This window comes from Astyanax mexicanus, chromosome 5, assembly GCF_023375975.1.
Source record: "Astyanax mexicanus isolate ESR-SI-001 chromosome 5, AstMex3_surface, whole genome shotgun sequence".
Classification (NCBI taxonomy): Eukaryota; Metazoa; Chordata; class Actinopteri; order Characiformes; family Acestrorhamphidae; genus Astyanax; species Astyanax mexicanus.
The window spans coordinates 42,290,385-42,302,687 of NC_064412.1; the positions used below are offsets into that span (position 1 = coordinate 42,290,385).

Consider the following 12,303-nt stretch of genomic DNA (forward strand, 5'->3'; position numbering starts at 1 on the left):
AACATATTTCTTGTACAATGCACTGCATAGAAAAATAAAAAAAATGATTTTTTTTACTCCCAAATTTTGCTTTAAACGGTCAGAAAATTAAATTAATAAACATTAGGCTACACTGACCATCCATTTTTCCAATTTTTGTTTTTTCATCCTTCACAATCGGAATATCAGGAAAAATGAAAAAATGAATCTTTTCTTTATTTTCTGATTTTAGCATTTTTGCATTTTGCAAGGAGTATACCATCAGATTTGTGTTACAATGAACAAAAATGGACAGCTTGATAGAGTCAGAAAATTAAACTGCTAAACGTTACACTGACGGTGCCCTCTCACTCTATATTTTATAAATTACAGATGAGCTGTTTGGGCAGTGCCTGGCGCCGCAGCAGGACAGATTTCGCTACAGGGTAAATGCCTCCCTGTTGGACAGACTGCAGTCTTTACTACAGATGCTCATGAAGGAAGGTTAGTCATGCGTACATGAATATATCTGTATATTATTTTCACATAAAGGCTTCCAATGATCTTCCACAGTAAAGGTGTAGGCTCTTTTGTGCTTGAGAATGTACAGGAACATGTATTTATCACCATGGAAACATCACAAGGTCATGTGGTGCTAAATCTGCAACCGTTAAAACAGCCCTACCTATACGTTGGGTATATACCCATGAGACTGATATGGCCTTTCTTTAATGATGTATTTTGCAGGACTGACCTGGCGAGATGATGTCACCCAGTCACTCATTGATAAAGAGCTTAGTAAAGTTGTAAAGATCCCAGTGCTATCAGCTGTGAAGAATGCTCCCTCCCCTGGGTAAGACATAACATTTTATTTTTATATAACATTTATTATTATTATAAATCCTTGATCTTACGGAGTCCGCTGTCTCCTAAAAATATCTGAAGAAGAATGTCTGGCCATCTGTTCGTAACCTCAAGCTGAAACGAACTACGGGTTCTGCAGCAGGACAATGATCCAAAACACACCAGCAAGTCCACCTATGAAAGGGTGAAAAAAAAATGAAGACTTTGAAGTGGCCTATTCAAATTCCTGACCTGAATCCTATTGAGATGCTGTGGAATAAAAAGGCAGTTCATGTGGGAAAACCCTCCAATGAGGGTAATTACAACATTTCTGTAAAGAAGAGTGGAGCAAAATTCCTCCATAGTGCTGTAAAAGACTTACTGCAAGTTACTGCAAACACTTGATTGCAGTACTTGCTGCGAAGGGTGAAACAACCAGTTATTAGATTTAGGGGCAAATACGTTTTTACACAGGATCATGTAGGTTTGTAAAAAAAATTCTCCCTTAATAGTAAAAACCTTCATTTAAAGACTTTTTCACACCACTGTATGTGTCTGCTGCAATGGATTGGCGGCCTGTCCAGGGTGTGTACTGCCTTTCGCCCGATGCCGGCTGGGATAGGCTCCGTCCCCCCGTGACTCTGATGGATAAAGCGGGTATTGACAATGGTCTGTATTGCTAGAGTATCCAGGAGTGAAGATGTCCAGGATGTACAGTAAAGTGTCAATAGTGCAGCTAAATAAACCTATTATTTAGTCCTATTCTGTCCTTAACCTGATGGCTCTCTGGACAAAGGATCTCCTGAGTCTGTCTGTAGAGCAGCTCTGTGACGGCAACCTGCCACTATACTTGGTCCTATTGTCCATAATGGTGGTGTGCAGTGGGTACTTATAATCATCCATAATGGACCGTGGTTTGTGCATTGTCCTCTCAGCACCCTCCCCAGCAAACCACAGCATTAAAACTCCACTGGACACCAAACTCTGATAGAACATCTGCAGGAACTTCCTACATATGTTAAAGGAACCCAGTCTCCTCAGAAAGTGGAGCCGACCCTGCCCCTTTCTGTACAAGTAGTCTGTGTTGACTGACCAGTCCAACCTATCATCTACGCACAGTCCGTGATACCTGTAGCTCAATAGTGTCTCAATAGAAATTGGTTCTTTGAGTGGCCTAGCCTTGCAGAAGTCCACCACCATCTCACTGTTCTTGGGAAGTTTTCAGTAGCAAGTTGTTCCTACGACACCATGCCACAAAGTTGTCCACCAGGTTTCTGTACTCCGCCTCCTGTCCTCCCCTTACACAAGCCACAATAGCAGTATCGTAATAAAAACTACATTCATATTCACAGAGATAGTTATGTTACAGGAGTGGGCCAATGTAGTGTTAGACCCAATCCCATTTCACTCTTTGGCCGTATCACTTACCCATACCCCTTCTTTTCGAGTGTAACCCTTCACCTTGGAACAGAGTTACAAGGGCATGGGGTGAAATCCTTTACTCTAAGAATTGGGACAACCCTTTAAGCTCTCAGTTTGTCATCAGGAGTGCTAAAGTTCATTAACCTAACTTCTGGTTAACTATTCAACTTTAGGGCATTGTATGTCTTCAGAAAGAGGGCAGGTAGTGCAGAAAATAATGATTATTGTCCATTCCTTAATTATTCTGTGAAGGGAAACTTAAATTAGCTTTGATTAGCTTTTATTTTATTTTTCCATTCCGCCTTAAATGCTACAGCCCCTGCCATATGTTGCACCATTTAAGGTGGAACGGAAAAGTTAGCTAGCTAACTAGCTCCTGAGACAAACTACTAGCATTCTTTTTTATGCTTGTTATGAAGAATTCAGCCATAAAACATTGAAACTACACATTAAACTATAGTAATATAGTGCTAATCATCACTTTTACTTACATTTGTGGGTTTTCTTTGGTCACTTGAGCTGCCATCTTACCAGTGATTTATATATCCTTGGTTTGAAGTGTGCATCTGAAAAATCTCCATATGAAGGGTTATCAAGCACTATCCCTTCCCCCTACCCCTCTAGCCTAACAAGAATCGGTAAGGGGTAGGGCTGAGGGGTGAAATGGAATTGGGCCTAAGTCCTTTCCTAAGTTTCATTGGTGTAGAGCAGAGTAGTCACCCAGACTTGGAATTAAACCCTAGTCTCCCACATGAACCCAGGCTCACTGGCAAGTAGTGGTTATCCATTGCACCACACCAAAACCATTTTGCACATGGCACGATTCAAGGGGCCAGGGAAAAGTACAGTTTTCTGTGGTGCTCCTGTGCTGCTGACCACAGTCTCAGATGTACAGTCCCTTAGCCTGACATACTGAGGTCTGCCAGCGAGATATTCAGTAATTCAAGAGAACAGGATCCACTTGCATCTTTGCCAGCTTACATTGACTAGGCAGTCTAGTCAAGTGTTAGCTAACTGGCAACTCTATGTTACACAAGAGTAGCAGACTTTATCACACTACATTGAAAATGCTGCTAAATTAGCCTATTAACAAGGCTAACAAGGCTAAATATGACCTCATGACCACAAACCTTACACCAATTAAAATATAAAAAATATTATCATTAACAATTATCATTAAATATAATCAACATACAGATAAATGTTCCAAAATTCATCTATTTAACTGTTTCTTATTAAATGCTATTAAAAGAGCAGCAGTCTATCCGCCCCTGAGGAAAAAGTGAGGTGAGAAAATCATAATTAACACTGGTCAGAGTTCAACTTTAAGACTGCACGTTTACACACATTTTAACACCATCTCTTTACGGACTGAGAGTGAAACCAAACAGATGAGATAGCAGCTGTCACACTGGGAGTCTTTAACTTTTATTATTTTATTAACAGGAGCAATGTAAGTGTTTGGCACTCATCACACAAACACTTTTGGGTGGGTCATCTGTCTCATCTTGTCTTCTATCATTCTGTAACATTAATTATCTGATACACACATGAGACAGTACCAGGTCAACCAATGGCACAGTGACTAGCTTCTCTCACTCCAGTTTGAACAGTGGACAGTGGTTAGCCAAAAATACATCAAGTATCCACTCTGAGCTAATACCAACATGACTGTGTTGTCATGTTGTAATGTAATGTGTTGGTGCTGAGTGACAACATAATGATATCCTTTCTGTTTTTACTGTGTGTGTGTGTGTGTGTGTGTGTGTCCTCAGTGTAGCTCCTGCACAGCTTGCAGAAAGCAGAGATAAAATGGATAAAATCATACCATTTTCAAAACAGGGGAATTGTTGTGTTGTCATTATTGCTGTTAAAATATGTCTAACCATAATGTTCTACTTGTTTGCATATATCTCTTTCATAAAAAAAAAGAATATAAAAATTTATTCAAATGTATGTTTGAAACAGACTGAGATCCCCACTGTGGGTCACCAACACTTCCATCAAATGCCATTTTTCACTAAAATATACAAACCTGTCATTTTTTATCTTGTTGTGCAGCTTGCCATAACAGGGTGGATACACGCATGACAGGAAATAAAAAGTAAAAAAAAAGGCGATTAAGCTGGAAAATATGATTAATGTGTACTTTTATATATTATATAAAATATGATAAATTGATAAATTTCTCTCTCTCTCTCTCTCTCTCTCTCTCTCTTTATCTCTATCTCTCTGTGTCCACTCCAGGTCCGATGGAGGTACAGCAGACCAGCTCAACCCCAAACTGCAGCACTATATGGACTACATGATTGTTGACACTCCCCAGTCCTCACTGCGTATGCAGAGCATGGAACCGTACAGGCCCACCTACCAAAAGGTCAGAATGTGACATCATTATAGTGTGTGTGTGTGTGTGTGTGTGTGTGTGTGTGTGGATATTATTGAATTGATTAAAATGCCAGCTGATAGTCCTGGTGTTTAGAAGTCTCGGACATGTGCACAGACCAGCAGTATGTAGACTGGGTCTTCAGGGACTGAGCAGAACAAAAGCTGAACAGGTGGTGGAATACTGCTCTGGCTCAGAAATCATTGGGAGTATGCATATTTGGAAAAGGTGCTGTTTTCCTCATTACTAAATTTGGGGAGAAAATGTTACATTCTTTTGAGCAATTAACTGAATAACAAGATTTTGTTTCCTGTTGATGTTTTTTATTGTATATGGAAACAAATATAGTATAAAATGTGTGTATGTAAGTGTGTGTGTGTGTGACTGTGTGAGAGCATGTTTAAAGGGTATATAAGATGATGCTCTGTTGTCACTGTGTTTTTCATCAGAAGCCACTAGTTGCTTATGTATGTCAGACATGTTTGTTTCAGAGGTGGTTTTAGCACTAGACAAAAAGGTACAGTTCAGTGAATCAGAGGCCTAACATTTGTGCTGTAAATACAGGGGTTGGACAATGAAACTGAAACACCTGTCATTTTAGTGTGGGAGGTTTCATGGCTAAATTGGAGCAGCCTGGTGGCCAATCTTCATTAATTGCACATTGCACCAGTAAGAGCAGAGTGTGAAGGTTCAGTTAGCAGGGTAAGAGCACAGTTTTGCTCAAAATATTGCAATGCACACAACATTATGGGTGACATACCAGAGTTCAAAAGAGGACAGATTGTTAGTGTGTGTCTTGCTGGACCATCTGTGACCAAGACACCAAGTCTTTGTGATGTATCAAGAGCCACGGTATCCAAAGAGTCTAAAAGCGGAGAGGCTGCGCAGTTGTAGCGCAGAAAAACGGGCCAAAGAGTCTAAAAGCGGAGAGAGTGTGCAGTTGTAGCGCAGAAAAACGGGCCAAAGAGTCTAAAAGCGGAGAGAGTGTGCAGTTGTAGCGCAGAAAAATGGGCCAAAGAGTCTAAAAGCGGAGAGAGTGTGCAGTTGTAATGCAGAAAAACGGGCCAAAGAGTCTAAAAGCGGAGAGAGTGTGCAGTTGTAGCACAGAAAAACAGGCCAAAGAGTCTAAAAGTTGCCGTAATTAAGGAGTTTAATATTAAGAGACATCATGAAATGAAACATCAATTTGAAAAATCTTAGTTTACACAACACTGTCAAAGATAGATAAAGGTGGTAAGTCAAGTAAAATGGTGTGTAAATAAAAGTAATCAGGAAAATGTATTATTTAAAGTGGTATATTTCATTATTTGTTTTATTACAGAGTCTGTGGCCCGTGACTTCAAATATATCTCCTTCTGGCCCCTAACAAAAAAAGTTTGGACACCCCCGTTTTAAGGCCATATCACCCACCCCTAATACTGGTTCTTCTGATAATATGTGACACTTGTTACTGTTGTTGGAGGCTTTAAGCTCATACCTCATACCTCTTCTACCCTTGTGCTCTTCAGTACGGGTACCAGGATGAAGAAGAGCGCTCTCTGAACCTGGTGGAGGGCAGGGACAGGTATCCAGCATCCTCCTCCCGCTCCCGGGGTCCCGCCCCCCGTCCTCAGCCTCCAGATAAGGATGCACAGCTGCTGCAGGACCTGTTTTCTCTCTTGCTGTCTTCACCTGAACAACCCACGTCCCGTCACCGAGTGGCCACACCCCTCTCCTCCTCATCTTTCTTTCAGGGGCTGGACTTCCCTCTGGATTACAGTAAGGACTACGTTTCCCAGGACGTGGAGGTCAACAGCCAGCAGGAGCAGAAGAAGACCCCTGAGCAGTACAGCAGGGTCCATGGTGAGTGTGACCATCCATGAGAATTAATAACAGTTAACAGTGCTAAAGTGATTCTCTAACCCGGGTGCTTTTTAAGTCCTATAACTTTACTTTAAAGATTTTCAATTTTGAAATCCACAAAAAGTTAAAATCTTCATTCAATAGAACTAAGTGTTTTTGCATTATGATGTAAAACAAAATAATAAAAAAAAAGATTTACTTTAAAATGTATTAATTTCCTTAACATTCTCAACATTTGCATTACTTAGGGTTTTTGTAAATACTTATCTCAAATTTGTATTATATAGTTACTCTAAATTACCTTCAAATTACACCCTATTGTCAAGAATCTATTTAAAGGGATTCATAAAAAATAAATTCCATACAAAACAAAGATTTAAACTAAATTTGTTAACATTTCATGTCACTGTCAAAATCTCATCTTGATTTAATAGAAAAGATGCTGCACAATGGTTGACCTGGCCCCATTCCAACTATGAGATGTGTTGCTGCATCAGTTTTAAATAATGTTTTTCATGAAATGGAAAAATGTCCCACTTCATCAGATATCTCATTTGATATGTGTTCAATTGTGAATAAAATATGAGTCAATTAGATTCACAAATCATCACATTCTGTTTTTATTAACATATATTTACATTATACATAGTGTCCCAACTTTGTTGGAATTGAGGTTTTTACACTGCCCTACATAATGTGTTCATTTCTATATGATATTAAACAAAGTTTAAATCATTGTTTGCCTTTTATTTGAAGAAAACCACTAACATTGCAAAAAAATGTATTCCACAAAACACTCAAATGAAAGGCAACTATAATGTATATTTATAGAAATAACTTTTCAAACTTTTCAAATGTTGGTTTTAAACATGCTTCCTGGGGGCAAATAAACTTTCATTCACAACATATGAAGAAAAAAATACACACTTTGCAATTTTGTACAATCCCACAAAACATACCTTTTTTTTGTCAAACAAAAAAATATATATATAAAAAATGATAAACATCTTGCCATAGCTGGGCAGCCTTTGCACAAATGACTAAATTGTCCCAACTGTTTCCCACTCACAGCAGTCAAGTATTCCTTCTACAAAGCTTACAAAGCTTAAATGTCTTCACAAGTTCTACCTGCTATTTAATTGTGTGCGCATGTGTGTGTGTGTGCATGTGTGCAGACGCAGATCAGCAGAGTCTGAATGAGCTGCTGCTGCAGCACGGATTTGACCTGGCTCATCTGAACCCTGGGGAGATGGAGCACCTCTTCACTGTGCTGGACCACTTACAGAACGAGCCACCAATCACACACAGTCAGGGTGAGCAAACTTCTGACCTACCTCAGTCCTCTTCATCATACACCATCAGAGCTCAGACTTACTGCTGTGCCACATTGTACTGTACACAATAATATTGTCATTTTTTTATATTGTGATAATAGCAATATTCTCTATTGAATGCAGGTTATTTTGTGTTTTATTTTATTTACTGTGATATTTTAACTGTATTTTTTTTAGAATTGTTTAATTGCTTTATTAGTTTTGTGTTATTTTTTGTAGTTATTTTTATGTTACATTAATTATTTATTGTAACAAAAGTCTGTTACAATAAAAGTGTAAAAGTTACTGTTGTTTACAAAATTGCCAACTTTTAACAGTTTTTATACCGGTGTATATAAAATTTGATTTAGTTAGCCTTATATTTCTTCAGTTTTAAGGCATTAAAAAAAATAACTTAGAACAATAAAGATAATTGATTATCCAGTTCTTTACCATTATAAGGATGTGACATTTGTTAATGGTCATGCTTGGCCATGCTGGCCATTGTGTATGTAGCACCTAGTGATCTGACACACACACTAACTCACTGTTTTTGTTGCTGGAGATTTCAGTCGTGCTATTCTAAAATCTCTACTTCCAAAATTCCATCAACTTGTGGACCTTGTGACCCATGAGGATAAATGTGCTGGGTCTTGTTTACACAAGCAATGCCAGTGTGTACATGGCTGAGCTCCACTCCACTACAGCTACTCAAATACGTGCCAAATCAGAACAGAAGCAAGTGAAAGCCTGGCCTCCAGGTGCCATCTCTGCTCTGCAGGACAGTTTTGAGCACACTGACTGGAACATATTTAGGGAAGCTTCAACTTCGGATGACCCATCAGCTTGCAGGTCACTGGCAACATCAGCAAGTGCACCGATGATGATACTGTCTCCAAATCCATCACAACACACCTCAACCAGAAAACATGGATGCCATGGACTGCAGAGGGGCATGTGCTGCTGAGAACCCAGTTAAGACCCTTCAGGTCAGGGGATAAGGCAGGCCTCAGAACAGCCAGAGCCAAACATTCCCAGGGCATCAGAGAGGCGAGCGCACCTATGCAAAGAAAGTCCACAACCACTTCCATGACACTGCTGATATGCAGCGTAGTGGCAGGGCATCCAGGTCACCACCAACTAAAAGACCCCTCCACTGGAACTGATTCCTCACTCCAAACACTAACACACACACACTATATTAATGCTCACACTCTGTACCTATTTGCTGCTGTTACCCTATATTCTACCAAAGTACTAGATATTCTCTTCCTCAGTAACTGCTGTGTTTATGTACAGTGGTACAAAAAAGTTTGGGCACCTCTGATATTTTCATGATTTTTCTTTATAAATCATTGTTTTTTCGGAGCAGCAATTTCAGTTAAATATATCATATAGCAACACAGTGATATTTGAGAAGTGAAATTAAGTTTCATTTCAAGGATTTACAGAAAGTGTGCAATAATTCTTTAAATAAAATTAGGCAGGTGCATAAATTTGGGCATCCTTGCTGTTTTATTCATTTAAATACCTTTAGCACTAATTATTGGAACGCAAAATTTATTTGGTAAGCTCATTGACCCTTGACCTACATACACAGGTGAATCCAATTATGAGGAGGGGTTATTTCAAAAATTGCATGTTTTTCTCCTCTTCTCTGAAGAATGGCAACATGGAAGTCTTAAAACAGAACTCTCAAATGGTCTGAAAACAAAGATTGTTCAACATTATGGTTCAGGGGAAGAATACAAAAAGCTACCTCAGAGATTTCCGCTGTCAGTTTCCACTTTGAGGAACATACTGAGAAAATGGAAGAACACAGGCACAGTTCTAGTTAAGACCTGAAGTTGCACGGCAAGAAAAGGAGAAGGATGGTGAGAACAGTCATAGTCAACCTACAGACCAGCTCCAAAGACCTACATCATCATCTTGCTGCAGATGGAGTCACTGTGCATCGTTCAGCTATTCAGCTCACTTTACTTTAAGAAGAGGCTGTATGGGAGAGAAATGCAGAAGTCTTTTCTGAGCACACGCCACAAACAGTGTCGCTTGAGGTATGCTAAAGCTTAAGCATATTTGGACAAGCCAGCTTCATTTTGAAATGAGATGCTGTACAACATATGGTGCAAGAAATACAATGTTCAGGAATGACCATCTCAGTCCCCAGACCGGAATATTATTGTGAATCTGTGGTGTGATTTAAAGAGGGCTCTTCATGGTCAGAAACCATCAAACCTGATTGAACTGGAGATGTTTTGTAAAGAAAAATAATACAAAATACCTTCAACCAGAAGCCAGACTCTCATTGGAAGCTATATGAAGCGTTTAGAGGGTGTTATTTCTGCAAAATGGGGATCTACTAAATATTGATGTAATTTTTCTGTTGGCACCTGCCAAATTTATAAACTTAATTTCACTTTTCTAATATCACTGTGTTCATCTGATATATGATATATTTAACTAAAATTGCTGATCTGAAAAACCAATGATTTCTAAAGGAAAATCATGAAAATTATCAGGGGTGCCCAAATTGATCACTGTTTGTATAAACTGACATTGAGTCACCACACACATTCAGATTGCACTGTGTTGAACGGCACTTTTGCTGTATTTATTTATTTTTTAATTAATTTTATCTTTGCACAATTTGCACTTAAAGTAGTCTGTACTGTGTTGGTTCTGGAGGAATGTAATTTGGCTCCATTGTGAACTTGTACAAGAGACTCAAATGTCTTGACCTGGCTTGAATTGTATTGGTTAACAAGCTTTGTCTTGCTGGTTATGCTGGTTGACTTGAGTGGTTTTGCTGGTCAGGCTGATCAACCAGCACCATCATGCTGGTCCCAGTTTGTTTTTGCTGGTCATGCCTGTTGACCAGATTGGATTTGCTGGTCATGCTTGTTGATTGGTTTGATCATTTTGGTTGTGCTGGTTGAACTGGTCAGTGAGCTTGGTCATGCTGGTCAAACATCTTCGTCTTGCTGGTCAACCAGAGTAGTCTTTCTGATCATGCTTGAAAAATACTGTACAATTATAATGATGAGCTTGATCACACTGGTTATATAGCTTGGTCAGGTGGATCATGTTTATCAATCAGCTGAACTATACTGGTCAAAAACTAAACAATCTTAGCTGGTCAGGAAGACTGGGTAGCTTCACCAGTTTCTTTTTAGCAGGCCAGGGTATAGTCATGGTGGTAATGTGTTTTTATTTATTTATTTTTTTTTATTTTTCTTTCTTATAGATCATGCTAAATCAGCCGCCCCACAAAAGCCGGTAAGTGTTTTATGTATCAGTGCTGTAAATCAGGGTGAGCAGTTTGCTCCTGGACTGTGATGTCATTGTTATTGTACAACCTGAACGGCAGAGGGCAGTGTACACACAGACTGCAGGACATGACCGACCATGAGAAGGTTTCACTAACAAACCACCAGCATCAAAAACTTCTGCTACAGACCCTGTCTGAACCCTTTCTTATGACTGCTCCTCTACTCTTCCCCTGCAGAGCTTAAACTCTGACATAATATTAGAAACTATATTTTGTATATATTTTTAGATCTTTACAACTTCCTAACCTTTGATCAACTCAGTATATTTAATAGAGTAATTTGTACGTTTTTTGTGCTTTGAACTTAAATATAATTATTTCTGGTGAGAAATAACTTCAGATTAGTTTCAACTCTGGTCACCTCTGGCCTCACCACCATATATTTCTATAAATACATAACACAATCTTTCTTTTTATAATTATCTTTCATATTTCAATCTTTCAGTCTGAAATGTATGGATCAGATTTTTTTATTGAAAGTGGTGGTTATTTTGTAATGTATTATAAAGTATTTTTAATCAAGTTTTAATTAAATAGGATTATTTTAATATTTTAATAGGATTATCTTATTAACAAAGTTATTCAAATAGCCAAATAGCCAAAAGATAAATTAATTTTTATTTAGTTTTTGTTTTTTAAGTAAACATTTCTTTTGAAGTTTTTTGAGGGAAAAGGCACTTGAGGGAACAGTATTTTGATAATGATCCAAGATAGAGTAAAGGAAATTTGGTAGGAAAAAACAGTCTGTACAACTTGTTTCTGGACGCTTCCATTGATCAGATTCTATCCTGTGTTCTCCTTTATTAGATGAAAATCACAGAGGGGAAAATGACGCATCTAGTGGAGAAACCTCCAGTGGCTGCTGTGTCCTCCTCCTCTACTGGTTCTAAAATGTCCCTGAAGAATAACGATATTAGTGAAGGGGCTAGCGTCCCAGGCCCCCTGTCCCCACTGAAACAGGAGAAGGGCTGGTCAGGAGAGGAAAAGGTGTGGAAAGGAGTTTCCAATACAGCACCAGTAAAGAATCAAACACAGTATAAAGAGGAGTATGGATACATCATTACAAACCAGAGGTACAACCACTGCCACCCACCCACCCACTGTCTGTATATTTCTGTTGTCAATAAATCATCAGACATTTGAGTTAATTTGTTGGGGGTTTTTTTTCACATTTTTGTCATTTTATCAGCACATTTCCCATACATCAAAAC

The 12,303-nt window shown here is 38.8% G+C and overlaps 1 protein-coding gene across 3 annotated transcripts in view; it reads left to right on the forward strand.

Annotated features, from left to right (window-relative positions):
- ptprnb (protein tyrosine phosphatase receptor type Nb) overlaps positions 1–12,303 on the forward strand; it is a 61,874-nt gene that overhangs the window by 30,136 nt on the left and 19,435 nt on the right. For 2 of the 3 annotated variants that reach the window (XM_049479532.1, XM_022675498.2), the window contains exons 3-9: positions 352–462; positions 706–811; positions 4,471–4,600; positions 6,118–6,451; positions 7,627–7,764; positions 11,009–11,040; positions 11,900–12,165. In XM_049479532.1, coding sequence (XP_049335489.1) covers positions 352–462; positions 706–811; positions 4,471–4,600; positions 6,118–6,451; positions 7,627–7,764; positions 11,009–11,040; positions 11,900–12,165 — 1,117 coding nt within the window. Of the gene's footprint in view, positions 1–351; positions 463–705; positions 814–4,470; positions 4,601–6,117; positions 6,452–7,626; positions 7,765–11,008; positions 11,041–11,899; positions 12,166–12,303 lie in introns of all 3 variants that reach the window. The other variant, XM_049479533.1, reaches the window with a different exon arrangement.